Source organism: Grus americana, chromosome 3 (genome assembly GCF_028858705.1).
Source record: "Grus americana isolate bGruAme1 chromosome 3, bGruAme1.mat, whole genome shotgun sequence".
NCBI classification, from domain to species: domain Eukaryota; kingdom Metazoa; phylum Chordata; class Aves; order Gruiformes; family Gruidae; genus Grus; species Grus americana.
The window spans coordinates 54,253,727-54,273,244 of NC_072854.1; the positions used below are offsets into that span (position 1 = coordinate 54,253,727).

The following is a 19,518-nucleotide window of genomic DNA, read 5'->3' on the forward strand; positions in this document are numbered from 1 at the left end:
GCTTTCAGCAGTCTCTAACCAAATGAAGTTTGCTCTGTCTTAGTCTTCTTCCTAACAAATTTCAAGTACTTTGAAAAATTCTATAAAGCAGGAGAAAAACTGAAGTCCTGATGTTACACCTAAGTCAGATCAAAGTACTGTATTGGCTGCTAACCCCTCTGTCTCTAGCATAAAAAATAAGACATGTTTGAGACTGAATAACAAAACCACCCTTTTGTTTAACCACTTCAATGGACAGAAGACATTAATATTAATATTTCTGATTAAATTCTAGTTTATCAGTTCACTAAGGCTAGTATTTTGGCTCCAGCAAGAAGCTAAAAGGAGTTCATCTGGCAATAGCACATGGATCTGAATGAACAATAAGGTTACCTGGACACCAGGACAGATCCAGCCACTTTGGGACCAGCTAGAAGCGAAGCCTACAGCACAGCTGGGTGCTGACCAGGGAGTTTCAGCTTCTACTGATGTCTCCAATTCACTGATAGCTGCCAGTGTGGATATATGCCAATGTGGCTTACACCACCAGCAGCAGTATTGTCCTCTCGTCATTTCTTCAAAACTGGATGATAACTGGGAACTGCTCATTGTTTGTGCTGATCTAAGGCTGGTGAATGCCCATAAGAGCTACCTCAGTCTGTTTTGTTGTATTTCTGTCAGTGTTTAAAAGCATCAGGTAATTCGTCTGTGGGGAAACCTACATGCTGTCTCTCACAGTCTGTCTTATCTCATGGTTTCACCTTAGATGTGTAGCAGTTTCTCCATCAGTCTGGTCCGTGTGGTTTCCTGCCTTCACTGCTGCCATGTTTGGGAGGCAAAGCCTATGACTTTGATTCCTCAGCTCTTCTGTAGCCCTTGCAGACGAGGCTCGGCTGCTTCTTTCCTCACAAATGCCTGCCTACCCCCAGCTACCAAACACCTTGACTGAACCTGCAGTCAGTACCAGGACTTGAGCCAGACACTGGAGCTGGTTTAATGTCAAAATGGACCACGATCTCCAAGCTGTGCACAGGCAGCTTCTCACACATCTCACGAATACAGGAGCATGGGCTGCTCTCACTAACAATGAATGATTTTGCTTGGTGATTTCAGAGAATGACGAGGAGCAGGAAGCTCTGCTATCACTGGACAAGCCTGGCTGGTATTCCCAAGGTAACGCTATCCAGCTTTATGAACTACTGAAGAAGATGACTGGCAAGTTGGATCCCAAGGTATGTTATAAGTGAGAGTAAATCTTTCTAAAAATACCCTGAGTCTAAAATTCACCAGACAAGCTTTCATTAAAGTTATTGATGTGATCGGTCACAAGTTTTTGTTCTGGTTATTCTTGCTGTTGTCTAACAGACTGCAGTCCAGAACTGGAAGCAGAATATTAGTCTTCTTATCAGTAGAATATGTAAACTGTCTAGATCTTTTATTCTGTGTGCATGGTCATGCATTTTGACAGCTTTGAGGAGAATCAGATTGTAATCAGGAAATAAACAATCTCCCTGAGGAAGCAGATCAAATCGATTAAAAGGTCGCATCAGTGAAAACTAGGATCATGTTATTTTAAATACAGGCCTGGATGGGTGAAAATGCCACTGAAGACGGAGGGACTACATTTTCCCTAGTGGGTAGATTACCCCCTGGACACAGAAGAGCTCTGAGCCAAGAGATTCTCTGTGTTTCCCCTTGTTTCCAAAGTTGTCCAAAATTCATTCCTGTTGTTTAGTGTATTTTCTTGGTAGTCTTTTCCACTGGTCCCTGGAAGGCTAATTCTGTCAGTCAAAAATCTCAGCGGCATCCCGCTTGCCAGCCCCAGCCAGGCATCCCTGTGCAACGCCCCTGGAAGGTAAGAGCGAGGAGGATGTGCAGGGCCAGCCTTTTTCTTACAGAGCTGGTTGAAGATAAAACCCCAAACTGTGACATTAATAACATCTCTGTGTGTCACGGCCAACTATAAACATGGAGGAATTTTTATTAGGTTGTTTTAAAGTTCTTTTTCTCTCTCTGTGAAATACAGTTTGCTTATGTTTTCCTCATATACAACGAACTTTTAATTTGCTGCTTCCCTTGTAGGTTGTTTATTTTGGTGACAGCATGCACTCAGATATTTTCCCAGCACGTCACTATAGCAACTGGGAAACCGTCTTCATCTTAGAGGAGCTTCTAGGGGACAAAGTTACGGTGTCTGCGGAGGCTGAATCTGAGCCCTTGGAGAAGAAAGGAAAATATGAGGTAAGGGTTCCTTGCAGATGTTTCCTGGAACAGAACAGAAAGTAAGTTACAAAAAAGCCTCATGCCACCTGCGCCGAGTATGAGCCTGCTTATCTTACCAGGCTGCTGTCAGCATCAGCATCCCTCGCAGATGTACCCTCCTGGCCACACTGGGAGCTGCCGTCCTGTCCCAGCTCAGCACTCCATGGGTGACACAGATCCTCTACCTGGAGCTAAATCACAGATCTCAGAAAAAAAGAGCTGTATGTGCAGTCCCTTAACCAAAAAACATAGTCTTCAGTAACAAGAACCTGTCCTGTGTCCTACAAGGACAAATTTCATGGCCGTTTATTACAAATCCAGCACCTGAACCTTGCCGAGTTCACGACATTTCCCTGCGTGTCATGGCCAACTGTAAACACAGAGGAATTTTTTTTAGGTTGTTTTAAAGCTCTGTTTCTCTCTCCATGAAATACAGTTTGCTTGTGCTTTCCTTATATACAAAGAAATTTTAATTTGCTGCTTCCCTCGTAGGTTGTTTATTTTGGTGACAGCTGCACTCAGATAAGAGAGGCTGTTTCAAAGTCTAGTCCAATGCAGACTACTGATATCAGATAAATAATGAAATTTGCAGGTTGATCGCACCTGGGAAGCCAGGCCTTAGTGCAACTGCCACACTTTAATCCCCTCCCCGGAAGATGGAAGGTCACTACACTTTATCCTTCTCTCTGCTGCCAAAGAATAAAGTCAATAGGGAATGGTGCTCAGATGGCCGAGGCAGTGGCGTTGTATCTCCAACGTGTTCTATGTAGGAACTACAGTGCAGCTTCACTTGCCGTTTGGACTGTTTCTTTTTTTCTTATATTCCTAAATGAATAGGTTATTTCCTTCTAATTGCAGAGATGTAGATATGCATTTTCAACTTTGCTTTGAAAAGCACTTAACTTTTTTTTTTCTTTTTAAATAATTACACCTTGTGATTAAAAATTTAACTTACTGATAGGAAGATTTTTGTGAGATTTTGTAATAGAGATGTTTTTAATCTAAGAAGTGTTTTAAAAGCCCTTGTTTTTAGTGGAGAAAATGATTCCTTCAATGGGACTAAAACAATATAGATGCAACATCTATTTCTCCACTTCTTTTAATAGATGTATCCAATATTTTCCCCCTCTGTCCTGATTTCTAAACTTAGGTCACTGAAATAAGGAAATGTAATCATTAATTTTTAGGCTTTTTCCTGGGTTGTAGAAAAACAAAAATGAAAACAAACAAACTCAAGTCTCCTGTCAAGAAAAATGTGTTTCTCAGTAAGAAAGGGGGAAAGGAAAGGAAGAGTGAGTAATAGTGCCACATAGGTCAATATAATTTGATTTCATTATGTAATGCTATAAAAATAACTCATTCTCCTCCACAAATTTGTTCATTCTCTGACTGGAGACTCTGCTGCATTTCTGCTTACATGTCTGTAAGGTTTGGGGGTTTTTATTCAACCATGGTTTCTTAAGCATGTTCAGTATGTGCTTTTGAAGCACACGTTTTTAAACAGATAGCCAGAAAATGTTTCTTTTCCTAGAAATACAAGGAAAGGGGTATTGAGTGATGTGTTTCTAAGCCCTTGATGATGACTTGGTTTTATCTTGTTGCAATACCTCTGGTGTACCGCTCACAAGATCCATCTCCTCTATTGCTGCAGTTATCAAGCAGGAAATTGAGACTTTTAGACAGGTCCTTGACATTTCACTAACACTACAGTATCCCTGATAAGAGATTGCAGTATCTCGGGGAGACACCACCCCTGCCACCCACAACCCCTGTTCGGTTTACATCCGCTACCAGTGACAGCAAGCAAGCAAGGGAGAAATGAATTGCGTTGATTAAAGGAACCTGAACCAGGGGGGCCGTGGCAGGTCAGTGGTGTTATTTCATTACCACACTGCTCACTGGAGTCTGAACGACGGGTCACATCCATATCTCTGCAGTTGACTGGGCACCACTAACAGGACTAGTTCAAAGGGACTCCCTTTACAGGCCTATGAAAGTTTTATTTTCATTCCCCTAATCAACTTCTCCCGTTAACCCTTTGGTTAAGAGGAGAGAAAAGCCAACTCAAAGGATTGTACAAAGTCAGGTGTTCTTTGAAAATTAGGCACTAAAATTAGATTTAGCCTTATTCATCAGTCTTCTCATTCACTGGCAATAAAAAAAAAATACGCTACTATTGCAGATTTTCTATGCCATGCTGTGTGTGCCGAGAAGGACTGAAACGTTCATACAAGATGCAATCCTCCCTTCTATCAATCTTTACAAAATATTATTAAAGAAATAAAGTATTGCTTCTAATTTGCAATTGCATTTTTCAGAAAGAAATTACAAAAACCTATTTTCAGTTGTTTGACTGGTATTTCATCACTAACAGAGAGAGGGGAAGAAAACAACCTCCTCTCATATAAACCAGGAGGCTAGTAATTTCCATTTGCATTAGCAGTTTTTGTCTTTTCCCTTCAATTAAATGCTTGATATAAGCCAGATACACATAACTGTGAAATTATGGTAACAACTGCAGTTCTTTGAAGTATATGAGTCATAACCAAATGAGCAAGAGAATAGCAAACTAAAAACTATTCATGCAATTACTTGGCTCCTAAGTGAATTGCAGCATGCAGGGGGGGAAAAAATACCAAGCATTGTGTTGGAACAAGATTCCTCCCAGATCTCGGGGTTTGTTTGCTTGGCTGGAAGCTTTGGGTTTGCCTTCTGTTCTTTAAATGTGTGATCAATTTCATCAATGAAAACTCAAGGAAAAGCTGGAATTTGTCCCAGAATTTCGAGGGAAATTATTACAGAGGAGCTAGGCAGTGTGTAAAAACCTTGGGCTATAGTAATGAATGGAGCAGAAATCGAAGCATTTATTGGAGGATATAGATGATACTTTTGCAGTTAGAAGGAAATACTCATTTTTACAGTATTGCCTAGTGGCTGGGTAGTTGGAGGGGGTCAGGGCCCTTAATTCCCCAAATTTCCGGGACTCCCATAGACAAGGCTAATTACTCTGTGACTTGTGGCTCTGTTTGCCTCTTTATTCCCATTTATCTTTAACACAAATCTAACAGCGCTTTCAAGAACAACCTGATGGGCTTTTGTGAAGCCTGGCGATTTAAAGCAGTATCCTTAAAGCAATATCCTGAAGTGAAATGCATTTTATTTTAAAGTCTGCTTATAGTGATCCATGTTGTAGTTTAGGTACAATGATCATGGGTGAAATGTTTTATATTTGCACATGACTTGTGGGGGGCAGGTTCTGAGCAAAAGTTAGACCAGTGACAGGCTTGCTTCACTTGCACACCCAGTATGGGTGTGTTATTCAGGGACATCTGGTTGTTGTGACCAGCACAGCTGTGCTGGCAGAAACACTTCAAAAACTTGCTGTTATACTGGCAAAAATATATTCCAAGCATTGATTTTTTTCTGGCACTATGAGTCAGTGGTGGTGTTACTACCTTGGCACAAAGCACACGGCCATCAGTACCATCCGTCATATTGGATGCAGTAAAGTAACCCCAGTGCTCTGCACTTGGTACAAAGACGAGGGCATAGATGGCAAATCTCCATCTAAATAATGCCTTTAAAAAATACTAACAGCTTTATTTTTTGCTCTTGTCTCCTTTACATCCTTCTTTCTTTCATCTCTCTACCAAATGTAGAAAAACTTCAGTGCTCAGCTCCCTGCCTGTATGTATTTTAGAAAGGTCATTTGTAAGCTGACAAATCAGTGTTACCCAAGGGTCCTATTAACTGAGTCTGTCTGCACTGTTAACAGGCCCTATTCGTCTGCACTTAATAAAGCAAAGGTGATAGCAAGTATTCCAGGTGGTTTAACTTGGTGGAAAGCCCTGGGACCTGGGGAACTTGTACTGTCATTATTCCTCTGAAGTCTTTGACACTTTGTACCCTCAACTGACACAATCAACATCTGACCTGCTACTGTCTGGCCAATATGCCTGAGAGAAAAACCACATGCTTGGGGGTTTTGCATAAGAAAGAGGGATTGCTCAGCAGTTCCCAGGATCTACTGCCCTGCTGCCTGTCTGGGGACTACAGGAGTGGCTGGTGCACCTTGCAGAGCTCCTTTGCCCCACTGTTGAATGTGTGCCTCCAGGCATGTGAGAAGTAGTGATGTTAACAGGGGACTTTTGCCTCATTTCACAGATGTATAGATTCATGGTACATGGTCTGTCCTTCATTGCAGGCTAGGTATGCTGCAGAGGAGATATGAACATCAGTTAGGGATGGCAGGGGGAGCGATGTCTGATGTTTGCTAAGGATGTTGGCAAAGTTTTGACAGCTCTTTTCAGATTTGAGATCAAGATTTAGCCTACCAAACCACTCCTGTCATGTGGAGATAAGCCAGTAGCAAAATGATGGGAGTTCTCTACCAGGTGACTTGCTGAAAACTCTCATATCTAACTGGGTTTGGTTTTACTAAGGGCTTGGTCTGGAAATTCAAAATGTAACTCCCTCCTCCTTAATAAGGAAGAAATTCCCACTCTGAGAATCAGACCTCTGAAAAAATCATTTCATTTCCTCAGATTGCAATTTTAATTGTCTATTGAACCAGTCATACATTTCAAAAAGCAGAAGCCTCAGATTTTTTCTCTTGTCAATAAACAAGGCCCTGTCTTTTGTGCATATGCTTATGTGGGCCAGTACTGGGGCTGTTGTTTTGGTTAATCACCTGAACAGCTGTAACAGCCTTAAGAGTTTTCTGCATGTGTCATCCAGCTGGGAAATGGATTTTAATTCAGCATGGCATCCACATTTAATTATAAAGTCCTAGGATTTGCATGGAAAGATAAGATGGGGGGGGGGGGGGGGGAGTGAGATGCTGTTCCTGTGTGTGAGGCAAAAAAGAGTAACACAAAAGAGTCCAGCTCTTAACTACTTGTTTTGAAACAAAAGATACGGGCTTTTTTTCCCAACCTATTCACATCAGAAGACAGAAACCAATATCTGTTTTTGTCCAAATCAATACTTCCTCCCACCCCAGCTATGCTCAGAGAAAAAACTGTTATAGAGAATCACAAAAAGAATGGCTCTGTGTTTACTGACATGGTCTGTTTGGCTGGATCAACAGCTTTCTTGTGATCAAAAGCCACAGACCTCTGTCATAAACACAAATTATTCCAACAGATTCTCAAAACTATTAAGAAAGGAGTTAAATGGAAAATAAAGTACAAAAGTTCACGAATCTGGAGGCACACGCTAGGATATCTGTTCTTCTATGCTTTGCTGGTCTGAAAAGTTACTTTGCACACAAATTACTTCAACAGATTTTCTATAGTGTATTTCACAGTTTTGTTTTCCATTTTTTCATCTTTCTGTAGAGGCCTCCTGGAGCTTTGTTCATGGCAATATATAGCAGATTTCAAGATGAACTGCTAAAAAAATCAGTTTTCCAAATGCTGCTTTAATGCTTTCTTTAAAACATAATGAGTCTACATGTTGTTGTCTGAAAATATACATGAAAAAAATCAATTTTTCACAATTTGCTAGGCAACTGAATGGCTCTCCATGGATCCTGCGGCTCTCTTCTCACTCATTCCTCAGCTCAGAAACAGATAACATGACACAGGTGGCATGATGCGTTCCTTGCAGTTACTTCATCCAGCACCAGGAGATTCCTTTCTCCCAGGCGGAGGTCCAGGCTGGGTTACAGTTTGGGCTGCAGCTACCCAGCTTCTCCAGCAAAGGCAGCAGGCTTTCACACTATTGAAAACAGAAAAATGGGGAAAAGAGAAGATTTTTTAATGGAAAAATATATAAAGCCAACTTTTTATGTCCTAGGGAATCCATAAATTACATAAATAGGAGCTTGAGGACTTAAGGGAGCAAGGTTGTTCTTGGTTTTCTGTATATTTTCAAGTCACATTGCTCCTGAGATAGAATACAGTTTTCCCAGAAAATCAGAGAAACACTAGAGTTCCTTAAACTAATGCTTATGGTTGGATAAAGAAAGAAGATTTCTTTTTCTTTTTTTAAGATTACATATTTATTTATTTTTCTTTCAGGGAGATCAGCTCAAAGCTCCTTACTTTGTGTCTATACAGTGGGGTTCTTTCTTCATGGACAGATTGCCAGGCCTGGAAAATGCAGAGGAAACCTTGGTTCGCACGTGGTCCTGTAAATGTATTAGCACTTACAGCACTATTGCAATCCCTAGTCTTGAAGCAATAGCAGGTAAGGAAGATGGCTTTTTTTTTTTTTTTTTAATGAACATGTAGTATTCATAGTAACTTTGTAACACTGTAGATCTATTTTTGAGATTACATGTATCTAAAATACATTAAAAAATACTCTGTTCATATCATGCAACAGTTAATGCTAGTGGCTATTAATTACTTTGATGTTTGTGCTTTTAATAGTTGTCTGATACACCAGTTTTTTGTTTGTCTCTGCAAATATTAGAAGTTTAATTTATCCTATGTTAGAAATAGGATGCAACATTTAACAGACCATAGATTAGTTCCTGAACTTGGTCAGGACTTCCCCACAATATTTTGCTGTTTCTACTTTCAATGGTGAGTTACATTAGGAAACAAACACATGCAAAGTTACTTGGGGTTTTCACACTTCCAAATATGTTTCTCTCTGATCTGGCTTGTTATCCTTCCTCAATCAGCTCACTTATCCCATTACAGTTGAAATGACTGTGCTTCTCTTTTTCATTTTTAATGCGTGTATTGCTTTTGAAACTGCATCATTATGCATAGAGCTAGAGCCTAAAACATTCTCCTTATCTGGAAAACAAGGCCATCACAAGCAATGTCTTGTTCTCCAAAAATTCACCTAATTGAGAAACCAGCTCAGGCTTTCTACCTTCTTATATCAAGGCTGCGTCAAAGGTACAATTATGGCTGATCTTCTGATTTCCACTAGTGTTTATCCCCGGAGGGACCATACGTTATTTTTGATGGTTTGTAGCAATAGTCGTAGCAGTAATACCGCAATAACTTTGCAACTGCAGTACATATCGCTTGATTACAAAGTGGTGATGAAGACCCTCTATCTATCTATCTATCTATCTATCTATCTGTTCTCAATCTATCATTTTGCCTTACTGAACTTTATTGATACACCATATCTAAAGGAAGACATAAATTATTAGATGAATGAGGTGCTTAGCTGTATAAAAATATACATGAAAAGCATTTAGTTTACTAATCCCTCTGTTCAGCATGTTACCTACTTCATGCATAAGACCAAGGAATAAAAAGTTGTTCCAAGAGACCATTTCAGATTTTCTCAGCAGTTATTTCTACACCAGAACACGCGATAGACCTGTTCTTTGCAACCATGTTCTACATGTGTATGCACATTGTAAAGATATCTCAAAACAGAAAACTCATACAGTGCCACAATTTATTTACGCTTCTGATACTTGCCATGTTGCAGTCTGTATTTCAGCCTAAAGCTACAGACCTCAAATATACCAAGGGAAATTGCCAAGAGACAGGTAAATTCTGTAAAACACCCTTCTAATACCTTTTCCAGAGTCATTCTGTGGCTTGTTTTGGAAATGTTGGCCTAGAGGAAACACGTTGGTCAGCCACACTCTGTGAAACTCTGCCTCCCCGCCAGCTCCCCCCAGCCACAGCTCAGTTTGCAGGGCTAGCAAAAGTCTTTAAACCACAAACGTACCACCAAGTTTCCAGCTACAGATGAAAGGGTGAGAACCAGAAAGGCATATCCTTGTAAATCAGTGAGTAGTATAGCTGCCTGTCATCGGCAGCGGAGCCCCTGCAAAGCCTGTTCCTCCATTTGCCCAGAAAGGCTGTGGAGACCCCATCCCTGGAAGTGTTCAAGGCCAGGTTGGATGGGGCTTTGGTCAACGTGGTCTAGTGGAGGGTGTCCCTGCCCATGGCAGGGGGGCTGGAACTAGATGGGCTTTGAGGTTCCTTCCAACCCAAACCATTCTATGATTCTATGATTAGCGGGGATGCTGTGTGCCATCCCTCGCTGCATCTGACTGGTGCTGGGGCAGGGGCAGGTGTGTGCGAAACTTATACCCCAGAGCTAAAGGACAGGGGAGAAATAACATTTTTAACTTGCAGCTGAGTGCCTGAAAGCAGACTCAAAGCTGAAGGTACAAGAACATCTCTGGTTTCTTACAGAGAAAGGTATTTCTTGTTTGTTTGTGTGGAATAGCAGATGTTCATTATTATGGATGCTGAGGAATTCCTGACTCCTCTCGAATACCTTGTCTGACTCCTGTCACAGCAAGCTGTGAGAGCCCCTGCTTTGCCAAGCCCTGAAGTTTTTGGCTGCAGTTGTAAGTCATAGCTTAGCTGCAGCTATTTGGGAATAACTAGCTAGAAGAGATTCAAACAGGTTATGCGAGTTTGATGTGCTCCAGCTTTTCCTTTTCTACTCATCTTCTTTAATCACAAGCAGAGGACTTTTCACTGCCAAGCTGCAAAAACGCAGGCCTTTCCTCAAGATCCCCCGAGCCCAAACGCGCAGCCAGGCTGCTGGCGTGCTGACCGTGCGAGCCCAGCTCCTGGCCATGGGCTCCCAGCCACCGGCTGGCACAGCCCCAGCAGCACCTGGCTCAACCTGACCCGGCCGAACGAGCTGCCGCCTCCATCAAGGTGTGCTGCAGCCTCCTGGGAGTTTTGGGCTCTCCACAGCTTCACAATCAGCAATGTCTGACCTGGCCTTTGTACGTCTGTGTGAGCAATAGTAAGTGCCACGTCTAAGTAAATATCCCAACAGCTTGCGATCTGCAAAAATATTTGGTGGAAGGCAGGCAATTGCTGCTATGCTGACTTTAAAATTGATTCTTGTTGTTTGGATGCGACATACGTCTGTGCGTAAAGAACAGCTTGGCTTACTTCTCAAGACACATTTTTCATTGAAAAAGATTATTCCAAAATTATTCAACGTTAGACAATACTAGTGGTGCTTTACAAAAATAACTTGGTTTTCATCAAAATTCATATGAGAATTCTTTTGAGAGAGTTAGCAGAAATTCATTTTGGGTAATAAAACCCTTCAAACCTGTTTCCATTTTTTTAATAGAGAAAATTTGTAAAAAAAAAAAATGAAAATAAGCTATAGATCTGGATTGAGAAGTTGGAATAGAAACAACTTTGACAGTTCTCTTTTTTCACCAACATGTTGTAAGTTTGGTGCAGATGCCTTCTGATAGTTTCACTTGAAGAATTTCTATATGTAACTAAAGAGAACAATCTGATACTTACCAAAGAGCATTGTAGGAAAAGGGTTTCACAGGGAATGCTGTTGTTGCAGTTTTTGGGCACTCAGAGTGTAAAATAACAGAGCATATACACAAATTGTATGTGTAATTAGTAAAATAACAGCTTGGTGAAAAGGTAATCCAATCCATTCCTCATTAGCTTTCTGTGCTACTCAAATGTAGGCGTTCTTCTACACTTCTGTCCCCATCTTTACTTGAAAATTCACTATCTGACTCAAAAGTGGTTTGCATTCAAAGATGCATCAGAAACTCTGAATTTTAATCTTGCCTCTGGCAAGGAAAGTATTAGTGGGATTGCAGATTACCACGTCACAGTTTGTCATCTAAACTCCCCTGACAGTCCCTGAAGAGAAATTGGCATTTTCCTTGTGCATGAAAAAGGGCATTTTGTTTATTGTTAAAATTGCCCAAAGGACAGAAAGGATCTTCTTTAACACCTTCTCTGTACTTTCTTCAGTTTGGAGTGGAAATCAGGTAAAGGTCACGTAAATCTCTTCATTTAAGACATTATCATCTTGACATTAAGATGATACTAGAAAGGTTTAACTGAATAGCAGCATTATGGTTATATCTTTGTAACATTAAGAGAAGATGAGTTAAACTGAAAGTTTTCTAAACATTTTGTAGGTCTTTTATGAGCTAATTCTCCTTACCCACTTCCAGTAAGCAGGGAAGTTTTTCTCAAGTATTGGAAAGCTGATGAGCTCATGATTATATTGACAGTACATGGTCAATTAAATAGTAGAAGCCAATGCCCCTATTCCTATTCTACACACCTCATTCACAAATCCATCTGTTTCTTCACTTTTCTGCTATTGAATCTCCCCTCATTTACAGCTCCCTTACAGATTTTGACCATTTTCAAGCCCAATGATATCATAAGCCAAATTTTCCAAACCAGGATCTGTTACCGTGGGAATGTTACATTCGAGCTCACACATGGAAATTAGAAGGTGTAGGGGTCTGTCTGAAAAATGGCACTTTGCATAAACCACAGTTTCTAATACATCCTCCTCCACTTCAGAAAGTTTGGTATGAGCCAAGTAGAGGCAGGTACTCTTATCTATCATACCTGAATAATCTCAGGTTTATCTTCAAGGAGCAGGTTTGCCATTTGATTGAATTTCCAGATACCCATGTAAATAATTATATGTCCGGCATCACATAGGTATTCCAACAATAATTACAGAAGATCTCTCTGATTTACAAAGTAGATCAAATATAAATATCTTATTTACAAAGGAAGTTTTCATATGAAAAAGTCACTAAAATAACTAGTCAGTGCTCCCATTTCAGATGCATATTTGATTAACAATTCTTTGATGCCAAAAATGATATGCATATTTCAAGCTAATGCTTTTCCTTTGAATCTCATTATGGTTGGTATTTTTATAAAGGTCCCACTTTAAAAAATTCCATGATGAATAACTGTGGAGTTTTAGAGCTTAGGGGGAAATTTTGATAAGTTTGTTTTGTTCTTCATTGCAAAGAAAAGTTTAAGAAAGTGGGCTCTACAAATCCTAATAAGGAGAACCCAGAAAACACTTTTTTTAAATTTCATTATTGTTAACCTAATCTCCTGAACTTCTCTCATAACCTCTGAATGGTGAGATTTGTCATAGGATTAAAAATTACTGCAAGCAAAAACAGGAGATTGAGCGATACTGCAGCTCAAGAGAGTTGCATTTCAGAGAATTAGTGCAAATGTAAATCTTTTATGGAGACAGGGTTCATTTAACACTTTGGAGATTTGATAACCAAGCTTGTGTCATGCATGAGGATAATGCATTTTTTAAAATCATGTGTGCTATATGAAATTCTATCATGCTTTGCCCATATGGGTGCATAAGTTTTTCTTCATGCCTATGTGTTATTTCAGTTAGCTAGTACAAGAGAAAAATGTCTGTTATAATTTACAAAAGCTGTCTCTTTAAAGACACCTACAGATCTGTACCCTGCCACTTTCTGCGGGAATGTGAGTTATCAGCCTGCTTGCTGTATAAATATAATGATAAAATTGCCAGTGAACCATGGCAAAGAAGTTCATGTTTCTGCTTAGAGTTGCAGATTATCTGCACAATGAAAGCCCAAGACAGCTGTGACTGGGGCACCAGAACTGGCAACACGTGGATCGCAGATACACGGGTCTGCCCATCACAGATCAACTACAAATTGCAAACCTCATGTTCTTTCTTCAACATGTATTTTAAAGGTGAATGCCCTTGAAGAATCAACTATTACCATGGAAGTCATGAATTTCACTAAGCATGTAGCCATATATTCATTTCTATATCCTGAACAGTATCATTCTTAATTATAGCTGAAGTGAAACAAGAAGTTCCCCATATTTTAATGCATTAGTTCTATTTTTTCATTGATATTACATCATTTAAAGTCAAATCCAGCTCCTATTAAAATTAAATTAGTCTTTCCTGTAACTAGAGTGATAATTATGTGTTCTTACTTATTCAAATAATACAATAATAGCATGTAATTTCCTTAAACATAAAAAACTATCTATATTATACATTACTTGTTAATTAGCAGTAACCTTTTATATTTAATGCCTTACCTTACAACCATGCTTTTACTTGCCAGCTTCAATGTAAGAATGTATCTATACAATATCATCTAAAGACTACATTTATCAAAATGCTTTGAGGATTTAAAGCAGTTGCTACTAAAAGGCCGAAGAGCTCATTTTTATAATGAAACTTTTTATGCAAGAAATGTATTTTTACATTTGGTGAAAAATTGGTATACATATACAACGGCAGCATTTCTGAGGTTTTTTGGTTCTGAGGTTTTGATGCAAGTAAAAAACCAGATAGCAAAGATGACTGGCTAGAGAGAAGATACATGTTCTGAATTTATTAACAGCATCTTGCTCTATGTGTAAATTGAAAAGCATCAGATAACGTAAATCTGATTCATCTGTTCCAGGAAACTAGTTTCAGTGTTCTTCATTTAAGAGAAAGAAAAATATACTCAACATAACAGACAAATGTAATGCATTTATTTTTTCAGCTGCAAAATACAACTGAAACCAACAATAAGCTGCATTTCAACCATAATGAACTATTATTCAATAAATCAGAAGAACTAGCTTTTAAAAAGTCTTCAGGACCCAGTAATATCCCAAAGGGTCTGAGACCCCAACTTTCTGAAAGGATTTGACTACGTGGTAGTAGTTTTCACAGTAGAAAGTACAGCTTTCAGTGTATTATACTTTGTTCAGCCTTTCCTTCCTCCTCCAGAAAGGTGTATTGACTTGTGCCCCTGAAGGCCATGTCAAATCATGCAGAACCCAAAAGATTACTTCCTAGCCAATAACTGACAGAAATGTTCCTGCCATCGTTATTCTGCTCTGTGAGATGTCAAAGTACAGCCACCTCTACAAGATTAAAGGGAGAACTCATGAGCAACTCATTAAGAAAGGGGGAACAACTCAGTCATTTCTGCTTTAAAGTTATCCTTCAACTCAGGCAGCATAATTTCATTTGCAGGCTGTAATTAAAGCTGTAATTGGGTTTTCACTAGATCGCAGACTTATGGGGTGGGTTTAGATTGCTTCTTTAAAAACACTGGTGGTAATACAAAGTGTTGATAATTTTTCAGTGTGAAAACCAGTGAAAATAGGTAAGTCACCAAGTATTGGAAATACTCCTTTGACCAGGTTGGAATTTTACACAACCTGCAACCTCACATGTACAAGAAAAAGTTGCTGGAAGCATTTATGTACTCTGGATTGATGCCTAACACATTCCCTCTGGATTTAGATGGTAACGCACACACAAAAAACAATGTAGGGTTTGTCTTCACTGCTTAAAAAGCTTAATGTGTGTCTGTGTGTGGCTTTTTACTTTAAGGTAAGCAATGTTTGTTACTCATCCAGAGTAAAAAATAGGGAAAGGGAAAGAAAATATTTGTTTTACAAGAGGGGGGAACATGAGAACATTAACTCAAGTTTGGAGAGTAAATCATCATGAGTTCACCTCAAAATTAAAGTGAAGAGGCATATTATCACTGGATTTATCTTAATATAGCTCCTTCAGAGTCTCAAAATGCAACTTACTTCTTTTTCTTAATCAATCAGAAATTCCTGTCATCTCAAACAATTCCTTCTTTTCGAGTTAACTTCTTCAACTTACCTCGGAAGCCCTCCCCACCTCCCTTAGATCCAGGATGAGTCATTCAGACAGAAAGTAATTAACAGATCCCTGAAAGACTAACACCTGCAGTAGGATCTTGGCATTCTCTTAGGATTTTTTTTAGATTAAGTCTTCATCTAAATATTTTAAAATATTATAATCCAATATTTTCTTTTGATCAGTTCCAGATCAAGCAAAGAACCACACAGGGCTATTTTCTCAAAGAATCTCCAAAAATCACCATTAAAACTAAAGCAAAAATTTCTAAACTAAACCAGAAATTTCCCTCACATACAAAGTGTTTTCTCATATAAACACAAAACAGCAAAGGAATTTCCAAGACTTTCCTTCACTGCAGTCTCTATGAGGGTTAGCGCACGCCTTGTGCACAGCTGTTTTGTTCAAGCCAGGGTCAGTGGTCCCTTGGCCATAGGGTAGACCCAAAATAATGTGAATTGCTGCTCCCAAGATAATTGCAGTGAAACTGCACACCATGGGCAATCGCAACAACCACTCATCCCTCTGCAAAACTGTGATAGTGAAGCTGCTGCTGCTGTGCATCTCCCTGCAGTTTGCCACTTGGGTTTCCTCCAATGTCACCATCTGCCGTGTTAGATACAGCAGAAGAGTAACCAGTGATAAACCCCAGCGGCAGCGAAGCTCTTTCTCAGGCCAAGCTCATGCTACAGATGTCTACCAGCAGAGCTGCCGGCATGATCTCCAACCAATACACCTGTGTTGGCAAAAGCTCTTGCATCAGTGCAATTAAAGCAGTAAACCTGCACTTTCATCGAGGCTAGTTTTGGCCTTTGTTCCTTTATTCCCAGATGCCCAGGAATAAACTGCACTGGCTCATATCACCAACTACACCCAAACACTTAAGTTTTAGCAACTTCCTTCTAAAGAGAGCATACCTGTACTGAAGAGTCCCTCCTTCCCCATACGACGCTGCACAGATACCCTCCCTCCTCCTCTCTAACTTTTGAGTTGCAGAGTGTGCAGACAGCAGCAATGACTTTCATGTAACTGAGAGAACATTTTCCTTGTGCTGACTTCACTATTTCGGGAGCTTTGTTTTAGTACAGCAAACATCTGACCTCCTGTTTAGGAAAATCAGCCTAAGAAGTTTTAGCTAAAAATAACTGCTATCAGATAAATCTATTTGTGACCTTGGGGTTTTTTCTTTTTGCCACTAGTACGCTCCCTCACATTCTAAGCTTTTGCTGCAAGTGCTGCTTTGACTGTTATGAAATAGAAATGCATCAGGAGATAAAAACATTTAGTATTTATAAAAAGCCAACACCTGTTAGAGTTTACCTGCAGATTGGCAAGTCAGGTCACTCAACAGTGCAGCCAAACTGGTGAGCTCCCCTGCAGCAGTTGTGCTTACTCCACTGTTAAGAAATTATTATTAGAAATTGTTACCATTAAGAAATTAATATTTTCCTTTTTCTTCAACAGCAGCTTTGAAATATAAGGAAAGATTTATGGCAAAGCTTCTAAGCCAGTGTAAATTACTGGAATTCCTGTAAAAGCGGAAGAATTAATACTGGCTGACGATCTGCCCCTATAGTTATACCACCTGGGTGCTGAGCCGTAAGATAGAGCTCTGTCTGTGTTTTCTGAGATTAGCCACAATTAAGCAGTTTAAAGATTTTTCCAGTTAAAACTTGGGTATCGCTAATGAGGTTTTACTTTTCCTCCCTGTGCCTTTTCCTTAGTGATAATCAGGAGGATATATTTGGATTCACTTAAGAAGACAACCCTGCTGCTTGCTAGGAGGTTTCTGCAGCGTCTGGCTCCAGCCCTGCTGCCTGGCGGGGAGCAAACCTCAAAGAGGGGAGGGGAGTTGAGTTGTGCTTTCCATAAGGCTTCGCACTCGTCACGGGGATGCTGCTGTGGTGTCATGATTAAAAAATGTTGGCTTCGCTTTTGTTGGTCAATACTGCAAAATGATTCCTGACATTTCTGCTGTGTATTTTGGGAGAAATCTGTTTCAGTCTTGGACTGTGCTTTTAATTGGGGAAAAAAAAAAAAAAAAAAGCCTTCCATCTAAAGAGCTTAGTTAAGATTATATTTGTTTAATGTATTGGTTTGTTCAAGAAAATATCAAAAAAGGATTAGATGTATTAAGTTTATCAAGCAGGCCTGTGTCTGGATTAGATTATAATTGTCTTCCATTCAGTTACTCAAATATTTTCCTGATCACTCATCGAGAATATTACGTTTTCCCTTCTTCTTGTGGTTTCCTTTTGCTTCCTTGTGGCTGGAACTCTGATTTTTCTTCTGATAAAAGCTTGTGGCTTTCATTTAGTTTGCTTACACTAACTGAACAGCACACAGATGCTGAGATGTTGTCAGCTTAATAACTATGAAATAAATCCATCCACAACACCCAAATACATGCAAGGATATGGGTATACATAAGCATCAGAGCAAAATTTGTAATTAATGCCACTTAATACCTGGATCTGGGTAACTGGAACACAGGAACTGACAGTGGTTACTGTTCAAACATCATCATTGCCATTTTATTTACACCAGGGCGGCTGGAGTCCTGCAAGTGAGGTAGGGCAGGGCAGGAGTCCTGCTTCTGAGCTCAGGCTAAGGCATATAACCCCTGAGGGCTGCCCAAGCCATTGGGAAACACTAGTAACGCTGAATGGTCACTGCAAAGGAAACTGGTTTTCATCAGTCACCTGCGCTCAGGCTCTGGAGTGGGAGCAAAGAAAGGAACGGGACAGAAATTCAGGGGGATGCATCTCATAACTGACATTTCTGTAGATCTAGAAAGGGTCGTGTAGACCTTGAGACCCTCCATGTCTGATTTCTAAGAGTCTTTGACTTTAAAAATGAATGTCCTATTGGTCTTGGTAACAAAATGAGTCGGGGTGGAATTACCTAAGTATGACAGAAAAATTCTGAGATTGTGGTCCTCAAGCGATTAGATAGAGCCAGCTAGTTCATTTTTTCCAGCCTCAAGCTCTTTCATTTGTTCAGGGTTTTGGTTTTGGTTTTGGTTTTTTAGGATAGTGGCAATGTTGGATGAGTTTGGTGCTGAATTCATTGTCAGTGTAGGTTAGGACTGAGTAGAGCCTGGCTGTCAAATTAGATCTCAGCGAGGACTGGGTATCTGCCCCTGCCTAATTTATGACTCTCCATCAGTGTTAGGTGAGAAGTGGGTGCCAAGGTGCAAAGGTCTGCCACTACAGCAGCAGTGTGAGCATGCACAGTAGCAGAACCTGGAGAGATTTACTGGCAAAAACGCTAGGAAAACTGACAACTTGGAAATAAGCAACTATTTTTTTCCTGAGACTGGCTTTATTATCAAATGCTGTATCTTATTTTTTGCATGCTTTTGCATCAAGCTGTGGCCTGCGCAAGCATTTCAGTTTAGCGAAATGGAGCTGCTTATTTCTCCTCTATGTCGTCAGTGATAATATGGAACAAGACCAGATAGGAAATGAACTGCTGCTGTGTCCAGGAGGCAGACTCCAGACCTGTATCATTCTTCTTTGTTGATGAGCCAATATTGCTGGACCTGGTGAAACCATTGCCATTTACATCAAAAGAAGTTGGATTGAGCTTTGGCGTACAATTCGTATGATACCTTTGCAATCCAGGACAAATGTGGTTTATTTTAAGGTGTAAAGTTTTCAGAGAACTTAAATGAACTTAGTTTAAATTAACAGTCTTCATCATATTTTCTGGATTTTCATTTTTTTTCATAAATTTTGCATTCCCCCAATAAAAAAATCTTCGTTTCTCTTTCCCCATATAGTTGTCCTTCTTCCTCACTGTGTGTTTATTCATAGCCACTAAGATTCCAAGTATGCCTTTCTGAATCAGTCCAGAGCTTTCTCATAAATACATCACACAAATAAAGCAATAATA

The 19,518-nt window shown here is 39.8% G+C and overlaps 1 protein-coding gene across 1 annotated transcript in view; it reads left to right on the forward strand.

Moving 5' to 3' along the window:
* The window catches only part of NT5DC1 (5'-nucleotidase domain containing 1), a 153,108-nt gene that overhangs the window by 128,743 nt on the left and 4,847 nt on the right, over positions 1-19,518 (forward strand). The window contains exons 9-11 of the mRNA XM_054822399.1: positions 1,093-1,211; positions 2,062-2,220; positions 8,265-8,433. Of these exons, the coding sequence (XP_054678374.1) occupies positions 1,093-1,211; positions 2,062-2,220; positions 8,265-8,433 (447 nt within the window). The remainder of the gene's footprint in view (positions 1-1,092; positions 1,212-2,061; positions 2,221-8,264; positions 8,434-19,518) is intronic.